We start from the raw sequence: 21727 nt of genomic DNA, 5'->3' as shown, positions 1-21727 counted from the left end.
ATCAAGCACTCTCTAGCTGAACAATAACTTATTGCCGAGCACAAAGCAATCTCTTGTTTAGATTGTTTTTCTTACTGGGGGTCTTAGGGTTAAATGTGGAGGTTTCATTCTAGTAGCGCACATCAAATATTCTAGCTATGACTAAATTAGTTTATTTCACGAAGACTCCATTAAGTATTCTGCGGATAGCATTGATCCTGCGGATAGCTAAACTATTTTATCCTTCTAAGTTGTCACAATGATTTTGTTGATCTAGTTTGTATTGCTTCCATTGAATATGACAACAATGTTATTGTCCGAAGAATCTTTTTGCTGTTTCTCCTCAAGAGGCATGGAGCAGTATTTGACTCTCAAAACACAACATAACACCTTCAGTATATACGAAAGTCATTTTGAATCAAGGCAAATTCATTTATAAAATTTCTAGTTAAATTGTAGGAAAAACTAAAAAAATCTAAATATTTTTAATATACTTTCTAAAGTCTATGCAAGGGTGTAGAGGGGGGAAGGGGACCTGGTGGGGCATTTTCCCCTAGACTGGGTGTAGGGGGACACCACTGGCATCCACAGCTAGAGTTAGTAATAAAGTTTTAGTAATATACAGGGGCAGATCAAGGTTGGTAGAAGCCGATGCAGCGAGCGCCGATCAACGAGACATCGTTGATCGGCGCTCGTTTGCTCCTGTCACACGGAGATATGGATGGGGCGAGCGGTCGTTACTCCGATCACTCGTCCCCATACGTTATTATCATGTTGGCAGCACGGCTCAAGGTTTACACAAGGATAATATTTTACTTTTTTAAACAGATATGATCAGCAGATGATTGAGAGTTTGCTCGTTCATCTGCTGATCGCTACACTGTTTACACAGCGCAATTATAGGCAACAAGTGTTCAATGAAAGCTTGTCTGCCCGATAATCACCCAGTGTAAAAGGACCATTAAGGAAAAATATGTGGTGGGGCCCCCCATCCCAGGACCGGAGCCATATAACACTTGGCTGACTAAAGCTGCACATGAATATTTGATCATTCAATCAAAAACGTATGCGAGCAGACCCACGGTCCTTCGATGACTGTGTAGGGGAAAACAAGGTTCGGCCCGTTGGATTTTCACATGCATAATCCTAAATGGATAAGAGAAGCCGGAGCTATCTCTCAGCTGCTTATCACCTTCTCCCTATGGCAATAAAACAAAAACAGAGCTCCGACCCTTAGTAATAAACAGTATACTGTATTAGTAAACATTTTTTTGAAGAACTGGAAGAAACTGGGCGGTGGAGGTCCCTGGCCAATTGCCAATTTTGCCCTCCCTATAATCCAGCCCTCACTATGCATGGTGGAAAAGAGAAGAGCCACCACCCTGCAGAGGCAGTGCTGGAGCAGGGCAGGGTAATTATTGAGCTGCTGAACTACAGATCCATGTATGCACTGATCAGTACACAGTAATTTGTAGCACCAAACATATTCTTGGCTCCGGGTGAATGAAAATCTAGCTTCATCCCTGGCTTTTGAGCTTTTTTTTGTCTATGCAATACCCTCTGAAATAAAATAATAGAAAATATCAATTGGTTGATGCACATCAGTTTGCCTGTGTAGTCTGGACCGCCCCCTTCCTGACTTCTTTTATTTAACTGTTTTTTTTTTTACTTCTAACAGTTGTGAGGGGCGGTCCAGACTACAAAAACAGAAAGCTGTACAGCAATCAAACTCATTTAACATTTTCTCATTTCTGCAGGAAACAAACAAAGCTCAAAACCTAAAGAAACGATATATGATGTAGTTTTAGGTTTACCAGCTACTACTTCACAAAACTCTTTAAAGTGAACCTGCACTTTAGATTGGTGGCCCTTTTTGGACAATCATCAATTTGATGATATGACTGCTGGGATAGGTGCTCTGCTGACTGATCATTTCCACTGCAAAAAACACCAAATAAAAAAGGCTGTCTACGTAATGTCGAAAGAGGCCGGTCCTCTAAAACATGAGCTGATTTTTGTAGGCGTTCACTGTCCTTGTTCATAGAGGGGGGGAACAATTAAGAGGCTCTTTTATCTTCATATGTCCTAATAAGGACTGAAGTTAACTCCTTTAATACATGTTTTGCCAGTATTTATGGTACTGTTCATTGACCAGATAGCAAAGGATCTTTTCCATACATTCACGCTATACAAACAAAAGAGTCTGTTTCTTTAAGATATGGTCCATAAGCGGGAAATTATACATTCATGGAAAACTTTGATTGCATTGTCTTCATTTGCTATAATACCGTGATTCATCCCTAAGAGTATAAACAGTAACGTATCTGTAGCTGTAGGATTCTTGCTGCTTACGAAGTGATCTAAAGAAATATAATATATTCAGAAAGCTGAACGCAGCATGGGTAAGATACACTGAACTTCTTATCTACCGCTACATGTGCAATAAAAAAAAGAAGCCTCATCAAAGCGAAGTCTAATGAAAATTGTAATCACTGGTTGGAAATTGAAATGCCTATCTTTGTACATGTATCATTGGAATATTGTGTGAGCAAAAATCTTATAATGCACCAACTATGAGCTATGAGATTTCAGACAAAATCAATAGTCCTTGTAATTTACAGCAATCTGCTGTAATGTCTATTGTATTTTGGTATACCTCCCGAAAATGAAAGAGCACATCCCTCTAAATATGTACCCTCGAGTCTCTTAAAGTGAAGTCTTCTAATATTCTTCTAATGATAGATTTGCAAAAGTGACAACCATGGAGGTAAATTGGCACTACACTGCCCCTAGAGGTTGTCTTCCAACTTCCCACAGATTCTGAATGACAGCTGAATCTGAATTGCTGTGCAGTCAAACATGTTGTCTGGTTTAGAAAACCTATTTTTAAATACCCTATGAGGGTATTCAGAGGGAAATCCACTGTTCAGGATCCTCATCTATTAAAATGGAAAGCATCTACAAAGAGCGTCTCTTGCTCTGGAGGACCCAACAAGTCCATCAACATGTTAATCTCAATTGGAACTGTGTAATACTTAATTTGCCCTGTGATGGCGCTGCATTGGATTTGAGCAGATTCCTTCATACATAGATTACAGATGATTACTGGGGTCCCAGTCTGTTCCTGTCATCTGCTTATCATTAGAGGACCATGCTAACAAATTGGCCACTGTAAATTTGCCTCTGTAAATGGAAGTATTCACTTCAATTTTACATGCAGTACATGACACTGGACCTCGGGATAACGAGTGCTATACACATTACACTTATAGGAGAGTGTTAAAAATTTACATGTCCCCTCGCTCCACCCCTGACTGCGTTTCCACCCCTGACCGCGTTTGCTGCTCTCCTATCTGTATAGGTGTCAGAATATTTCTGCTAGTTGGAGGACATTCTAGTCATGAACCAGGAGGAGCAGGATGAACAATGTTCAAGATCTCTCCCATGTAGGGGAATGCTGAAGTTCATGGATTTAAATGGCAAGGTGACTTTAAAAGAAGCAAAAAGTAATTATCATCAATGTCGCATCTCTAGCTGCAATCTATGGGGATTCTCTTGAATAAGTCCCTTATCGATGAGTGAACGGTGGAAGAATTGTGCACTATATTCAGAATTTTTGGCAGGCAGGTTATGGAATTAAATGAAATATGTGAAATAGTTAATGAGTTTAATATGAACTCACTGGCTGTGTACGTTACGCTTTAGGGAGACACTGCCTATGAGGATGGTTGAATAATGTATTTCCTAAAATCAGAAATACCTTGTACAGCTGATGCCTCCATGTAAGGTAACTAAAGCTGTGTTTATGGCCGAGGTTGTTGAAGATGCCAACACTATATATACCCTTGTCTAATCTTTGTGTCTCCTACATATAATACTACTAAATATTGTTTTTAATTAAAGGAGTGTCCTCATCTAAACAAACCCTTTTCCATATGCCCTGTTCGGGTAACCCTCTATGAGCTACATGTAATACTACATTTTCCCTGTAGAGGCCGCTGCATGGTGAATGAGTCACCAAAGGCAATCAGTTGATTCATATTAATGGGGTTTTCTGGGATGAGACAACAACTTTAAGGAAAAAAAGGCTGATTGTTATGCTGAAGCTATAGTGGATATAGAGGTAGCAGACACAACATGCTCTACTCTAGGGGAACATGTAGGCTACCAATGTAAAAAAGCAAAAGCACTATGTATAATGACTGTTGAGGTACAATGACTTACAATGCTAATTATACAGTGATGTAGTCATGGAATACCAACCTTCTCACTATACACAAAAATATTTAATGTTGTATTGTATCTGAACCCTATACAGCCTTTTTGCCTATTACGTGTTGCACCCAGGCAACCTTTTGCATCAGTTTTAAAGCGAATGTCCACCCTTGACCACTAGTTTCTTTAACTTTTATTAATCTAAATAGGTCCAACATTTTGTACCAATGAAATCTTACTATACCTATATAGAGCTGTTTTTTTATGCAGAGCTCCAAATCCCCAGCATGAAATAAAATAAAAAAAAATCTGGCTACCTGCAGCCACCAGTAGAGGGAGCTTAGGAGCTTACTGCATACATTTATAAATTGAACTCAATAGTAAAACTGTATGCAGTAAGCTCCACCTAGAGGAGGCTGCAGGCAACCATGATTTTACCATTGATCTATATGTCAAGAAATAAATCAGCACAGAATGTTGGGACCTAAAAAGTATAAGGTGTCAAAACGTGGACACTCACATTAAGCAATGCTTCTGACTGGTTGTTAACTTTAAAGGCAGAGCAGGAGAACCCAGTTTTTGTGTCCCTATTTTTCACTCCCTTCACATCCATTATAGGAGAGAAAAGTGTTATGACCCTGGACCAGTTCCCGAGTGGAGGAGCCCTGCAAGGTTTTGCATTGTCCATGGGTAATGTTCTCTCTGAATGAATTACAGAATACCTGCTGCTGGACATTGATTTATTGACCTCGATATTAAGTATAAGTTGAGTGCACATAAAGTGTGTACAACACTGTGCTTTATCATTTGTAAGGTTGAAGAAATTATCTAAATGGCCGAAAAAGTCAGGACACTGAGACATTTATAATTTTTTGGAAGGGTTCATTGAGTTAATTTGTAAATGTATTTGATTTTCTACAAATCACTACATTTTACTTATTCCCTTCACAGTGAATATCTACTTTATAACACCATGTAAATTTTAGGTCCAGTTTACAAAAACAGAGCACCAAATCCCCCTGCTTGCCTTCATACAATCTAAACAATGCAATTCTGTCTGCCTGAAGTTACCACTAGGGGGAGCTTAGGAGCTTGCTGAATACTGTTTATTTAGTACAAACTCTGTCTAAACTACTAAGCTCCCCCTAGTGGTGGGTGCAGGCAGAATGAATATTATTTAACAGTATTCTATGCAGAGGCTTTGGAGCTTTGTAAAGGATAAATATTTTCTATAGGATCATACCAACCATTAAAACCTCCAAAAAGTAAATTTTGCTGAGAAATTAACCAATCTTTTATAACATTCATTGCTCTTTTCTAAGATTACCCCCTGTGCTTCTGGTGCAAGAGGTACACAAGGGGTGGGTTTCTTTCTGTTTCTATGTAGAAATGGAAAGACTGCAAAAGATCTCTTGTTGATCTCTTTAGGGTATGTGCACACACACTAATTACGTCCGTAATTGACGGACGTATTTCGGCCGCAAGTACCGGACCGAACACACTGCAGGGAGCCGGGCTCCTAGCATCATACTTATGTACGATGCTAGCAGTCCCTGCTACTCCGTGGAACTGCTGTCCCGTACTGAAAACATGATTACAGTACGGGACAGTTGTCCTGCAGAGAGGCAGGGACTCCTAGCATCGTACATAAGTATGATGCTAGGAGCCCGGCTCCCTGCACTGTGTTCGGTCCGGGCCTTGCGGCCGAAATACGTCCGTCAATTACGGACGTAATTAGTGTGTGTGCACATACCCTTATAATCAAGCTGTTCTGATTATCTGACGTGTTCAATATTTCCAAATACATGGTCCAACTATTGGCCCAATCAAAGAACAAGTATGTGTGTCCCCGTCTTACATTAAAGAGGCTCTGTCACCAGATTTTGCAACCCCTATATGCTATTGCAGCAGATCGGCGCTGCAATGTAGATTACAGTAACGTTTTTATTTTTAAAAAACTAGCATTTTTGGCCAAGTTATGACCATTTTTGTAGTTATGCAAATGAGGCTTGCAAAAGTCCAAGTGGGCGTGTTTAAAAGTAAAAGTCCAAGTGGGCGTGTATTATGTGCGTACATCGGGGCGTGTTTACTACTTTTACTAGCTGGGCGTTCTGATGAGAAGTATCATCCACTTCTCTTCAGAACGCCCAGCTTGTGACAGTGCAGATCTGTGACGTCACTCACAGGTCCTGCATCGTGTCGGCCACATCGGCACCAGAGGCTACAGTTGATTCTGCAGCAGCATCAGCGTTTGCAGGTAAGTAGCTACATCGATTTACCTGCAAACGCCGATGCTGCTGCAGAATCAACTGTAGCCTCTGGTGCCGATGTGTCCTCGCTTGTCTGACACGATGCAGGACCTGTGAGTGACGTCACAGCGTGATCTCTCGAGAACACGCTGTGTCTGCAATGCCAGAAGCTGGGCGTTCTGAAGAGAAGTGGATGATACTTCTCTTCAGAGCGCCCAGCTAGTAAAAGTATTAAAAACGCCCCGATGTACGCACATAATACACGCCCACTTGGACTTTTACTTTTAAACACACCCACTTGGACTTTTGCAAGCCTCATTTGCATAACTACAAAAATGGTCATAACTTGGCCAAAAATGCTCGTTTTTTAAAAATAAAAACGTTACTGTAATCTACATTGCAGCGCCTATCTGCTGCAATAGCAGATAGGGGTTGCAAAATCTGGTGACAGAGCCTCTTTAAAGGGGTTGTCCAAGAATTGACAATTATCACCTGTCTACAGGATATGTGATAGTTGTCTGATTGCTTGGGGCCCCCACCGATCACGGGAACGGGGATTCTAAATCCCCCGTTCCTCCCCACTACACCCCACTCATGCATGCATGAATGGGACTGCGGTTCACTCGGCTGTTTCTGTCATTCCCATCGACTTTGAATGGACCGGCACCGCGCATGCTCGTCCACCGCTACATTCCTCCTCACTGCGCTTGAGCAGTAAGGAGAAATGGGGGCTCAGTGTGGTGGGAACCCCCAGTGATCAAGCAATTATCACCAGTCCTGTGGATAGGTGATAATTATCTATTCTTGGACATTTGTATATTCATGGACATGATATAGCGGGTCCGCTGCTTGTGACCTGACTCCCTATTAGCCAGAGTGGAGATGAGAGCAGCTCTCTGGCGGTGTATTACATGGCCGGACATTAGTGTTAATAGCCAGAATGTAATACTTTATTTCCCATATTTGTCAAGCGTTACAGACCCATGTGATCAGCTGATCGCCGGTCTGGTGATCAGCTGAACGCGTTGTCGTAATGAGACAACCCCTTTAATATTTTTGACTAGAAATCTAAAAATACTTATATCTAACAAATCTGCCCCATGCAACCTTGATTATATTGGTTGACAAGTTCCATAGGGACGTTCCCCATTCCTCTTTAAGTCTGTGTAATGGGTGCACTCTACCACATCCATCTCATTTAACTTTAATTGTGAATTACGTCTCCGTTGATACAAGTGACCTCTACTTGTCATGTGCAGTGTATTTATCAATCTGTTTACTCGCTTTGTGATTTTATCAAAATAAATCACTGCCATTGAATCGTCTCGTCTTGACTGTCTGAAAAACATCTAGCGCAGGATAATGATCTGAATCCATGTCCTTCCATCACAGGAACAAGATGACAATCTAGATAAATTCATGACAAACTCTGCAGACCTTGGGCGAAAATACTAGCGTTATACTCGAACATTTCACGTCTTTTTCTTTTTGAAGAATATAATAATTATGTTTGAATATTTTGTTGCTGCTGTTTCTTTTGCTCAATTCTGCCCCTAGTGGCGAGTTGATCAGCAATCTGTGGGTATTGCTATATGTGGGCAGGGGACCTTATTACCAGTGAAGGATTTGAAGGATTGACTCTAGCAAGTAATGGCTGATTTATATAGCTGGCATATATTGTTATTCCTCGCCATGCTGTTGCACAAAGGCTAAATGGATTTTTAAGAGAGCTCTGAAACTCCCGGCATAATGTGAGGAGTCATTTTAAGGGATAATCAAAAAGATTTATAAAATGTATTTCTTAAGAAAAGGGAGTAGTTTGTTGAGTTCTGATCAGTAGTTCTGCCTCCTGCAAATGTGGTAAATCTTAGGCTGTGGGGTTAGTACATATATCATAGAGGAGTTGTAATTCTTAGCTCAGAGTAAAGAGTTAAATTTCATATATATTATATAAATGTAGCAGAGCTGTGTTTGTCATTTGGCACAATATTTTCTGACATCACAATGTGGGGTTTTCTATTAGTCTAAAGGCAAAATTATTACATAAAAGTGGGCATGTCTATTCTAGGGAATACTTGAATTCCCCATGAAATATCAATTCTGTAATATATTTTCTTAGAACTCTGTGTTGTACCGTTTCTCTGTTATCCCTCCTGGAATTGTATGAATAAATTGACAACTGGGTGTTACTATTCCCCGTGTCAGTACTGATTAGACAGTGTGAAGGGTCACACCACCAACTGGCTACACCCAGTTGTCAATTTATTCTTCATTTTCTAGGAGCAATAACAGAGGAACATCATAACATAGAGTTCTAAGAAAAGATGCTCCGGAATTATTATTTCATGAGGAATACAAGTATTTTCTTAAACAGACAGGTCAGGAGAGGTGACGGATCCTTTCTAAAGAAATACTCGTGGAGAAGCGGATACACTGGTTAATGCCTAAATAGGGCGAAACAGGACACTGGGATTCAAAGAACACCAAAGAGCCAAACCTTGTGTCATGCACCGCCCCCGTACAGCCCCTATTTGTTTTTTGTGGGTTTTTTTTGTCTTTTTTTCAAACTGGAGCATGACCTACCCATGATTTTTCTTCAGTAGGACAAACCGCTTAAAGATGGCTTTACATGGCTGGATTTTCTTGCCGGTAACGAGCACCGATTGACGGTATAGCACGTCGATTTGCACTTGTTTAGCTCCAGTTACATGGAGCAGTGGAAGAAATGTATAAGGACAAACGATTATTACTACGATTGTTCGTCCTCATACACTTTGCATCTTGTCGGCACCACATTCCTTGTTTTCTTACTGCATAAAATATACGATCAGCCGACGAACTAACATTTGCTGGTTCATTGACCATGTTTACACAAGACAATGATCAGAAAACAGTGTTTGTATGGGCGCTCATTCGACTGATCATTGGCCCACGTAAAAGTGCCTTAAAACTGCAAATATTTAACATATAGTAGCAGTAATGGCCGGCCTGAGAACGAAGCAGCGCATGCACAGTAAGGGTATGTTCACACGCCCTATTTACGGACGTAATTCAGGCGTTTTACACCTGGAATTACGCCCGAAAAAGCGGCTCAAAACCGTCTGAAAACATCTGCCCATTGAATTCAATGAGTCTTACGGTGTTCTTGTGCAGACGGACTTTTTTTTACGCGCCGCTGTCAAAAGACGGCCGCCTCAAAGAAGTGTATGTCACTTCTTGGGACGTAATTGGAGCCGTTTTTCATTGACTCCATAGAAAAACAGCTCCAATTATGTCTGTAATGAAAAACGCGTACACTTGTCAAAATGTCTGGAATTCAGGAGCTGTTTTCGCCTGAAAACAGCTCCGTAATTTTATACGTAATTGGCGTTGCTGTGTGAACATGCCCTAAAATTCACAGGTGAATTGCGGCCCAATTAATTTCAATGGGCTCATGCACACGACCGTAGTTTCCACGGTGATTTGCGGGCAGCCGCGGGTGTCACACCGCGGCCGTCCGAGCCGCAAGTCATGGCCCGGGCACACCACTACGGTCGTGTGCCTAACGCCTTAGAGACCCACATGACCGGGCTTTCTAAGCACCAACACGACACCTGTACCATCCCAGAATAGGAAGAATTAGGCCCTGCCCTACACAAGGTGGCAAGTAGGGCAAGGCCCCCGAGGATGGGAACCACAGGAGCAAACTAAAACCACCCAGTTTTACTAACCCCTTTATGACCAATGAAAAATATATCCGTTGCTGGCGGTTGCTTAATCCCGCTCATCGATAGATATAAGCGTCATTGGGATTTTGTGGGTACTGTATCCACAGTGTATCCCTCGACTTTATATTTATTTTCTCTCATTTAAGTTCATGATATTTCAGTTCCACAATCAGACTATGTATTTTACTGTCTGCCACGGCCATCACATATTATCACTGTAGATCTTTAATTTTACAACCTAAATCACCAGCAGAGGGCAGTAATGAGATAATATTAACGTTTAATGCTGAAACGGACCCAAAAAGAAGCCTTTGGATAGAGAACTCAGGGGAGACAGCTTTTACAGCTATCTTATGTGTATGCAGCTTAATGCCCAGCTACGACCCCCTCTGTGATTTATGCATAGTTACCTTAGGGCCCTTTTACACCGGCCAATTATCAGGCAAATGAGCGTTCACAAAACTCTCGTTCCCGTTAATTGCCCTGTGTAAACAGGGCAACGATCAACCGTTGAACGACCAAATTATTATCGTTGTCGGCAGCACATCTCCTTGTGTAAACAGGGAGATGTGCTGCTGACAAGATAGAAATGTATAGGGATGAGCAATCGGCGATCGGCACCATACTAGCTACTTATGAAAGGAGCAAACGAGCGCTGATCAACGAGCTGTCTCGTTGATCGGCGCTCATTTACACGGCCCACGCCAGACCATATAAAAGTACCCTTAGTTGGGCAGTTTGCCTGGTTTGCGAATCAAATCCTAGCAAAAATTAGTTTAAACTGTGATGTCTCATCTGCGATTCTCTTTTCTGACCCAGTTTTTTTCGCTGACCACTCTTCTGCCTCTTGCCCTGTAGTTTATGACCTCATTGCCTGATCCTTGATGATCCTCGATTTTGGTACCATGCCGACTACTGATTTCATACCTCTTTGTGTCCTCAGTTGTGACCTGAATTATCCTGACAATGCTGCCAGGTACACAAATACATTTGTCAGATTCCCTAGTCTTCAGTATGACCAGGGATGTGCCCTGTGGCTTACCAAGAATAACACAATTCCCTAGGCCATTTCCTTGATCAGCTTGTAAGATCTAGAAATGGTTTCAGAACTATAAGGTTTTTCCTCATCCCCAACGATCAGCAAGTTACTCCTTACACTACGGATAGGGGGTAACTTGTTGTAACCGGAATACCCCTTTAATGTAGCCCTATCTACCTATGCCAGGTGCCACATGATAAAGAACGGCAGGGCACACTGTGGGTATCCTGGTTATATAATCGTCCATCTCTAGTTCCTACCATAACACATCCATTCTTCCCACATTCCCCATCCCCGGGCATTTTTTATTTTTCTTCTTCTCCATAATGTCTTGTTTTATTTGAACCCAAGAAACATTTCCAATAAATGTATTCAACTTTATAATATACTTTATGCATCCAAACTGACAATAGAGATTATAGACTGTAACATGTATAAGGGTAGATGAGATGCTGTCCCTTTAAGTTTAGCAATTTAGAAAAGAAAGAGTTAAATGTTTACTACTTATGGATGCATTTGCAGTAAGTCTTATTTTACCAAATTAAGCGGTCGGGAACAGGAAGTGGGTGTCGCAGGCTGATGGTGACCCCCGGCTTATACAGAAACCCAGATTTTTGTGCTGAAAGTAGCGCTGGTAATAATTACACATCTTTACAGTTTGGCAAAAAAAATTTTTTTTTTTTTTGCCGGAGTGCTTCTTTACTCTATGTAGCTGATTTGAGGAAGCATCACTTTCTGATCGGCGGGGTCTGACTGCCAAAACCCCTTCGGATCCTGAGAATGAAGGGGCTGCAGAGCTAGTTTGATGCTCCATCCCCTTCAAAGTTTTTCTCTACACAACAGCGGGGGAACTACAGCACTGAACTATTCATCTCAACAGGGCTGTGTTGCGGTAAGCAGCTCAGCAAAAGGGCGTTGTGCAGGGACCACCATCCGATGCTGGTTATCGGCCCATCTGGCTTTTGCCAGAACTGCCAGATAGCCTGTCCGGCCTTGATATGGTAGTGTCCTGTGAATCCCTGTTTTTTCCTGTATGATATATATCATTCTCAGGATCGGCCAGGGTCCCTGCAGTCTAACCCCCATTGATGGCAAATCCTAGCGATATGCCATCACTTTATGAAAGGGGCAAACCGGAGCAGGGGATATTGATGACGGTTGACTTACAAGGCTCGTGGAGTTCCTTCAGCAGACAACCATGATCGACCATTGTGTGAAATTGTGTAAATCTTTATGTCTTTTTATATATCATTTTATATGATAACACATTTTAACAATTTTTACTGTCGGTTGCCAGCACTGCGTCATTTGTCATTGAACCTGGTGTGTTGCAGATGGACTTTCTTCTACATTACTATTACCCTATATACTATATGAGTCTTATAGTCCATGAAATACATTCCTGCTGCTGTATGATAATGATTAGTATTAGGTTTTATTACGTATATTATTATGTTATTGGGTAGATTTGACGTGGTGCAGTCAGATTACCTGCAAACTTGTTGCTTATATGTCCGGACGACCCCTTTAATGCAACAGCTCCACTAATGGTAATAGATGGGGGATCCGGCTGCTAAAACCCCAAATGATCAGTTGCAGAGGAAATATTGTATTACTCGATCGGTGCCCATTTAATGGGGGATTATGTATTACATGGTGATGCCAAGTCCTTTAGTCAGGTCCTCCAGAGAAAAAATGACTTCTAGTTTGGCTAATAGAAGGGGATCCCATGCTCGGAAAACATAGTAGTTTGGCTATTTAAATTTCCTGTGAAATTGTCCCTACTGGATTTGTCTGAGATAGGGACTACAGGTTATAAACCCCATTGGGAACAGGGACTGATGAGAAAAGTGATAATCTATGTACAGCGCTGCAAAATATGTTGGTGCTATATGAGCAACAGAAGAAAAAAAAAAGATCCCGAACAAAGACCATTCTTGTCTGTCATGAAGCAGGGACAAGTTAGATACAGCCATCTAGAATATCAGGGGCAGAGCCCCCAAGGGCTGCAATCCACTCACTCGGTCCTCTGAAATGTGCCGTGTCATTTAGGTCTTCCCCAATCATCGGTGCCTAGTGGATTTAATACACTTTGTATCTCAATTTGTCATTTTAAAGATCTCTGCCTGCTGTCATTGAATAGACGCAGTCTTTTTTTTTTACATCTAAAGACTGAAAGCCTCACCCGGTCAGGTCCAACTCACAGGTTTATGCCTTGTTAAGTGTTGGACATAATCAGGACAGGTTTTCCATCTATGGATTCAAACTTGATTTATACACTAACAGCAAGCAGAGATCTTAAATATGGTAAGAAATTACACACAAAGGGCTAGATATCATAAGCCCATAGGAATAAGATGCAAGAAATTTATTAAGAGACGTCTTAATAAATTAGTTGCATCTTGTGCTGTCCGTGAAATCTATGGCACCTCCAATTTATTCCAGCATCCTGCAAGTAATTTGCTATGGTCGCAGCATTTTTGACCCAAATGCCATTAAAAACGCCACCAAAAAACGCAGCAAAACTTTACTGCACAAGACGTCTTATATTCTTGCTTCACTCATCTGGGAACTAAGAATGAATTTCAGCTGTTGAACTCGGAGCGGCGGCTGATACGTGTAATCTACTAGCGGAGCCGGCTGCGGCCATGAACACGTATTTAGGGAGCGAGTTGCCTTATATTGCAGTACACAGATGGATAGTGATTTCAAGTTGCAGGAATAGGTTATAGTTATGGCTCTGCTGCTTATGAACTTCTCGCTTCATTTACTATTGCCGTTTGCCGCGCCAAATTAATTGATGAGAGAAGGTGTTTTCCAGCAAATTAATTCATACATCACTGCTAACGGCAATAGAAAATCAATGAGGAAGCTCGCATCCAATACGTAGTGTACCAGGTGCATCGGGTCATTGATGGGGGTCTGCCCTTCATCTTTAATGTCCGACGGCTTAACTTCTAATGACCCAATTAATTCAGTAGTTCTTGTATTTAAAACAATGCATCAAGTGCATGATATTAACCTTTTAATTGCTTATCTATATATCAACCCGGATGCAACACCTCAGTGGACTCATCATCCGAAAATTAGTTATATCCCTTTATTTAAAGGCAAGCTGACCCTTAAGGGAATGGTTCCATGTAGCCGGAACCCTGCTCACTTGCAGTGGCCAATGGCCGCACCATTTTGCCGGTAATACCTGTCGAAATTGTGCAGCCTAAGTGTATCTTCTATCTACATTTTCTTGGGTAGCTGAATGCAATCTTTTTTTCCTTGTTATCAGCCATTTTCATCTGAGGAGAGCTTGACCACATAGAAGAGGGAGCGCTCTAGTAAAAATTTACCTGGGACTCATTCCATGGTATAGCTCGTGCCATCACATGTCACCCATTAGGGGGCAAGAATTCCCAATGCTTCCTCACCAACCTCACTATCCCTCCGCTGTGGGAGACAGAGTTGGCAGAAGCTTTTCCTCCTTCCTTGCTCGCTAATGTAGCAGAGAGTCAGGGCTATTTAAGTGCCCTCTACCCATATGGGACACCCTGAGTTGCCTACCCTGCCGATAAGCTACCTTTAGTTTGACGGTAGCGTTTTTTAATGGGATTACTGAGACGGAGTCCAGAAAAGTTCCTACCCCCATGATCACTCCAGTTCCAAGACCCAATATTTGCTGCTTTTAATAAGCTTTATATTTACATTTACTGTCCCTTTCAAACTTTCTTAATGTTTTTTTTTAAATATTTGCATTCCCTATCAAATAACAATGCTGAAGCATCTTTTCTTAGATGTCTGTGTTATGCTATTCCTCTGTTACTCCTCCTAAACATGTATGAATAAAATGAGTTACCAGTTGGGGGCGTGTTTCTACACAGACAAATAATGTCCAATCAGTGCTGACAGAGTGAGACTGTGTAGGGACACGCCTCTTTGACAAGGGGAATGGTAACACCCAGTTGTCAATTTATTCATACTTTTCTAGGAGGAATAACAGAGGAGCGGCGCAATGCAGAGTTCTAAGAAAAGATGCTCCAGAATTGTTATTTCATGGGAAATACAAGTATGTACTAAAGTAGACATGTCAGGCGAGGTTTAGTACTCCATAGGAATCTATTCTTTCTTCTGCCTCTTTAAGAACCCGATATTGGTTCTATCGTTCCAGCTTCTGGGAACTGGATGAAATGCAATATATTTGAGACAGACTCTAGGGGTGCTAATACTGAATCATGGTTTTGCCTCCGGCCTGGAGTAGTCTTTGCACTTATGATTAATATCAAGTTCTTTATGATTTTCAGTATTAAAAAGTATATTGAAGAAATTCATCAACGTTATGTCTGTCTCGGGAGTCCCTGCTCCACTGCACTAAGACTTCCAGCTCCTTCTTCTTCCACCTAAACTCACACAGAAGAAAGTTATCATTTTACTCATCGGCTCCACTTATACCCAAATTGAGAATAATAATCTACAATCACGCGGAATGACACAGGAACTCACTGCCGGCTCTGACTGCGGCTCGGGATTCTTCTTCGCGGCCATACAGCAGCCTCACTAGTCACAAAGTGGTGAGACTTTCTCCGTAAAAGAGGGCAAATTGCCATACTGAAATGGGAAATCCTAGCGTGATGGCATCTAGTGACACCAAGCAGAAAGACATGCAGCGAACAGTGAACTCTTAACATTAACAGGTTATTAACAGCTGGGGAAAAGTCTCGGGCTGCGGCTTTATCTCATCTCCAGAAAGAAAAATCCATCAACCTTCTCTTCCGGATTTAGCAGATTGTAATCAGGAATTTAAAGGAGCCCTAAACCTAAAGCAACAGCTTATAAAAGTGTGACTTATTGGGAGAGCAGCTAATATCACATCTATATAGGTGCCGGGTAGGCAGAGTAGGCTGTTGCCTAGGGCGCTATAGGGTGCAATTGATTATTTACAGTGTTGTGGCGAGGCTTTCCTTCACCGGGGGCAAAGATTCAGTCTGCTGCCCATCTAAATAACCTGGACAAGGCGAAGTAGTTTGTCGGTATCCTACGTGGCACCTGGGCCACATGACCCACCAGCCTGCCCCCAGTTATGGCACTGCTTTATATTCCTGTCCACAGCCACATACACAGAGATGAGCGAATTGACAGAAATATGTTTCGGGTCCAATTCGATTGAAGGGCGATGTCTTCTCCTGTGAAGCGCCGCCCCCTTGTTAGTACATCCTTCTCCACTGACTTTTCGGCGCTCCCGTTCTGAACATGGCCGGTGATGGAAGGGCATGTGACTTGGCACGTCCATTGGTGGCCTCCATTGAATAGCACTGGGCACGGCAGGAGAAACTAGTGGATGTGCAGTGCCGTCAGTGGCTGTGTTCAGAACATGAGCCGAGGAAGATATGGGCGCTGAACGTCATCGCCAAATCTGAAACTTTGGGGAAATTCCGACCGTGTTTGATTAGTTTGGAATAGATTCGCTCGATAACAGTGTCTTGGCAGCGGATAATATACATTCATGAATGTTACAAGCATTGACATAGCAGAGCCAAACATGCTTGTTAAAAGGTAAATCAGAGCTGTGGGCTAATAGTCCCAAAAACTGAACTGAGACCCCTCACCGGGGCACCGAGAAACCTTTTTTCCGTCCTCGCATCTAGGTATGTAAAGGTTTCTGAAGGTTCTCAGCTCTGGAGATGTGATTTATAGATGACTCTGACTTGATGGTAAAGCAGGGGTTAAGTAGTAGAGGTGGGTGAGTGGGGTTGGGTATCCTCACTCCAGCTGCATACCATCCCCTATGGTTGCCAACTTAAAGGTTGCCCATCCGCGTTCCCCTATTTGATTGTTTGTATGTGTTGGATTTTTTTGTCAATTGGTTTTCGTGGTTGATCTCATTTGTCATTTGACGAGTTCATTCACAGCTGGCGGTAAAAGGAGATCAGTCCGTTGGGCGTCGATATGTCACCGGGTGACCGGTTATGGGCATAGGTTGCCAGTGGCGGTAGGTATTAACCCCAACTTGTAAGCAATAAAGAGTGGTTAAGATTCTTGGGGGGGGGGGGGAATCCTCTTGGGACCTGACTAAGATAAGATTTAGTTGAGGTCTCTGCAGTCTTAAGGATTGGCTGATAACAGAGAATAATAGATTGCATACAGCTACACAGCAAAAACTTTATTGTCCCTTTAAATACAAGTTATATTAACCCAAATGCACCTGATATGTCTAACCATAGGCAGTCAGAGTTTAGAAGGGATGACATTCTGGAGCTCATCAGGTGAGGGGTGTAGAGTCGGACCAGAAATGTGCGGTTTCTAACCATCATGGCTGTACCATCTATCGATGACGTCTCGTTGTTAGGATATCTGGTGGCGATGAGTCTTAGTAATTAAAATCTCAGGAACAGTCCTTTATACTTCATTCACCTGCTTTAAAGAGGCGCTAAAGTTCCGTAATGCTTCTTAAAGGAGCAGTATCCTTCACTCACATGTATGGAAATGTACCAGGAGGGTCTCAGAACTGGAGATATGTCAGATGAAGTAGAGATCATGGGGGTAGACACATTTTAGGACTCATTCCTTCGGAGAACGCTACAGACAGCAGCCTGTCATCCGAAAGGAATGGCTGACAACAGAGAGCAATAGATTCAATAAAAAAAGATTAGGTTTGATGACCTAAGTCTAGGAAAGAGATGGTAGGTTCATTTCGGCTTTTTCTAAATTCACTCAGGATAATTATATTTTTCATAGAAGATGTTATTATAAAGTTTCCACATACAAACATAGCAGAGCTGAGTCAAACAAGGTCGGAGCTAGGTTGTCAATAATCAATTTGCTGCCCTAGCCCTGTATCTAAATACTGGACAAGTCAAAGCGTCTTTTTGGCATATAACAGATGCAGACCTCCCCTCCACCAGCTGCTCCGCTGAAGTCAGATGTAGCAGAGTAGAGTTTGTCATTTGGCTAAATCATCAGAATATCACAATGTACATTTTCATGCATAGCACTACAGTTTAACCAACGGCATTAGTATCAGTTATTATAACTAAATGATGACGTAACTCAAAACGAGAAAATAACAGATTCGGCTCTGCTACATTCATATACATGTATGAAATCTCTACAGAGAAAATAAAGCATACAGAAAAGGCTATTTGACTAACATACAGACTGTATAAATGGTCCGGCTTATATATTGTCATGGGGAAAGAACCTAATAAAAGAATTGAGCTCCTCAGCGTAGGATCCCCCCTTTATCACTTACCCCTGTAAGTATTCCCTGGCTTGTAGTATTCCGGGTCTCCCTCTACTCTCAGGGAAAATTCATTGTATCCTTCTTTTCTCGTGCTTCCTTGTGCTCTTAGAATCCGGCTACAATATCCTTCAGATTTCACTGCTTTTTCTACAGTTTCATCCATAAATCCATTGACCACTAAACAAGTCACCGCCACATAATGCAACAATAAAGATTGCATAGACAGTCCCATTTCAGGAACCCAAAAATCTGCAAGAATGAGAGGGGTCCACAAGTGGGAATAGGGAGGAATAAAGCTGTGATCCTCACAGATCCTGGACTGAAGTGCTGCTTTCCTTCCCTGGATGTGATTAGCAGCAATGTAATGTTTACTTAGCCCAGCAGAATTCACAGGGTTTGGTGAAATAGCAGAGCACAGGGGACGCTGCTGTCTCCTAGACATCCAGCAAAGATCTGCTGGAGATGGACTGAGCTAACAGACTGAGAATTAATCATGCACATTCCTCCCAGAGCCTATAGTTACTATATAGATTTAGGTCAATTTTGCTTTTCCGACTTTAGGTTTGCATACAGTCCCTTATATCCAATTTTTTGGAAGCGAAGGATACATAGCAACCTATTTACTATGTAGGATTCCGAAAGAAAACCTGATTTGTAAGGAGGTTGAGTTTAGCTTGAGCTGTCATCAATAGAAGGAGGACGAGAGGAACTTTAAAAGTTTGTTCTCACACCCGCCTATAGCAACGCCGGGGGGGGATGCATGATAAAGCCTAGAGATGTAGCAGGGCTGGAATTGTTTCTTGTGAATTGTAATAATGCTGCAATTCTAAAATCACAGATCTCTACAGCATTGATAAACTCAGCTCTGCTACATTTGTAAATTTAAGAAATGTGGTTCAGAAAGGTTCATGTGAAAGATTTTTTTCCCCATAGGTTCTTATATAGGTTCCTTTTGTTATATTTTGACCATTCAGGCAAATTAAGCGTGGTTCAATTTTATACTAGGAAACAGAGTTGGCCATACAGAATCTGACCCCAATTCCAATTCCAGAATTTGGGTAAGATAGGGCTTTCCTCTAGGGCAATACTAATAGAACAGCAATAATCCCATCAATAAGTGCGGAAGACAAGTTTCTTAAGTTTGAGTTGAGCATTGGGTGAGTCCAGGCAGGTCAGATATGTCAAAGTCATCTACTATTGAAGGGGTATTCCCATCACCGGGAGAGCTGGGACCCTCACCTATCTCCAAAATTAGCCATAGTTTTCGGCTGCTCAGCTGTTTCTGTAGGAAATCATTAGAGAGAGCCGTGCATGTGCGTGGTCACCTATCCATTGATAATCCGCCTGGATTTGGTGACCGGTGGTCGTCTCACTGAGTGCGTTGGCGGTCGAGTGATACGTCGTGGATATCTCAAATGTGTCTTGGATGGGAGCAACCCTTTAATCTACCTGTTGTATCAGTTTTGCTCAGGATCACGGGTCCCTAATATGTACTTACAAGTATCTTTCTTTAGGCTTCCACAGTTGGGCGTATCCCACCCATATTTAATAGCCCATATCACAGACCTAACACACGGTCTATCCATAACCAGACTTAGGTCGCCATTGAATACCATGGCGACCCAAATTCAGATCAGCAGAACCATGGGGGGTTGGAGTGATGGACAGTTTGCTACGGTAGCAATACCCCGGATTGTGGAAGTCCTTAGTTAGGCCCCATGCACACGGTCGTACCCATAATCACGGGTTGCTATTGCGGGCACTGCTGGCCGCCGACGGCTGCGGACAGCCACCAGCATTCTCGGCCCGTGCTCCCATACAAAGTATGGGAGCACAGCCCGAAAAACGCGAAACATAGGACATGTCCAATCTCTTGCGGTACCCTTCTACGGTCTGGACACCTTCCCGTAAATAAATGGAACAATAGAAGTGAATGGGTCCGTAATTGTGGACGATTTTTACGCCCGTGTGCATGGGGCCTTATTATGAGAATCTGTCTTAAAGTCAGAGCTTCCTTTAGGAAAATTTATTTGATTCCTTAGTGGGGGCTACTTTGATCACTGAGCAACTCCACATACTCCTAGCAGGGGGGGCTGTAAAAGTTCCATATATAGGGGGTAAATAATAATCGGCACTGTCCCTTTAAGGTTCCCAAAGATGGAAATCACAGGAAATAACCACAGGCATTTCTTTCGGCATTCAATGAGAACAAACATGAAAATATTGTAGTAGATTTATTGCTGATGTGATGATGATGATGTGCACTGGATCGAAAGAAGAATTTTTTGAATTTGTGAATTTTCAAAAACTTGAATAACATTTAAAATGGATTTTCGTGGCTCCGAGATTTATTTCTTGAATGTCACCATTTCTGCTCAGGACTGTAGAATTATTACACAGGACTATAAAAACAAGGATTGCTACTAACCCATTATTACATAATAGTCATCATCACATATAAATTTATCCAAATCACATATTGAATTTTTGTGTTTAAAACAGGCTATGAATTCCTCCTTCAATCACAAGATCTAATGGATAGATTATGAGAAAGGGGATATCCAAAAATTGTTATTGCCGAGGCTTTAGAAAATGCAGTGAAAATGGATTGTAATGCGTTGCTACATACAAAAAAAAAAAAAGAAAGGAAAAATAATGAGTACTGAGTGGGACTGAGCTGCAGTACCAGGCACAGCCACTACTGGATGTACGGAGCTGTGCCTGATAAGCAATGTGGAGGCCGCAGCAATCACTAGAACCTTCAATCAGCTGGATCGGTCATCAATATCAAAGTCCCAGAAAACTTCTTTAAGGATGACTTGCTAAAAGAAAGATTGTGAGCAATCGTGTGGCACTTGGTTAAATATTTCTATCCCGAAAAGAATATAGACATTGTTAGTTTTGTCCAGAGATGAGAAATGTCTCACAACAACAGATCTGTAGAATGTATCTTAAAGTTACGGACTTTGTAAGATGTCGCCCAGACCTTGCTGTTTATGTCGTTTTTGGCCCCTGTAACTTTTTATAGTTTAGTAAATGCATTGGGCCCCTTGGGCTTGAATGATTTCGCATTGTTTTTATAAGCATTTGTGCGTTTAGTAATTTTGTATTGTCATCTACCTATTGATATATTGTATGCGTATATGCAACTATGTCATTATTGCTTCTACACTCTCTAATATATGACGTCAATATGTTTGCTCCCATGAGGGCTTGGGAAAGCTTCAACGCGAAACAGCTGTAGGCCAGCTGTAACACTACTCTTCTTAACGTACAGCGCCAGCTTCCGTACAGCCCCCTGATCTGGTGT

General features: G+C 41.9%; 1 protein-coding gene across 1 annotated transcript in view; it reads right to left on the bottom strand.

The window, feature by feature from the left end:
• Positions 1 to 19083, bottom strand: part of SPON1 (spondin 1) — a 213579-nt gene extending 194496 nt beyond the window's left edge. The window contains exon 1 of the mRNA XM_075837782.1: positions 18427 to 19083. Within this exon, the coding sequence (XP_075693897.1) occupies positions 18427 to 18859 (433 nt within the window). The 5' untranslated portion in view covers positions 18860 to 19083. The remainder of the gene's footprint in view (positions 1 to 18426) is intronic.
• Positions 19084 to 21727: the final 2644 nt, after the last annotated feature.

Source organism: Rhinoderma darwinii, chromosome 9, assembly GCF_050947455.1.
Source record: "Rhinoderma darwinii isolate aRhiDar2 chromosome 9, aRhiDar2.hap1, whole genome shotgun sequence".
NCBI classification, from domain to species: Eukaryota; Metazoa; Chordata; class Amphibia; order Anura; family Rhinodermatidae; genus Rhinoderma; species Rhinoderma darwinii.
This window is presented reverse-complemented; position numbering and strand designations above follow the sequence as displayed.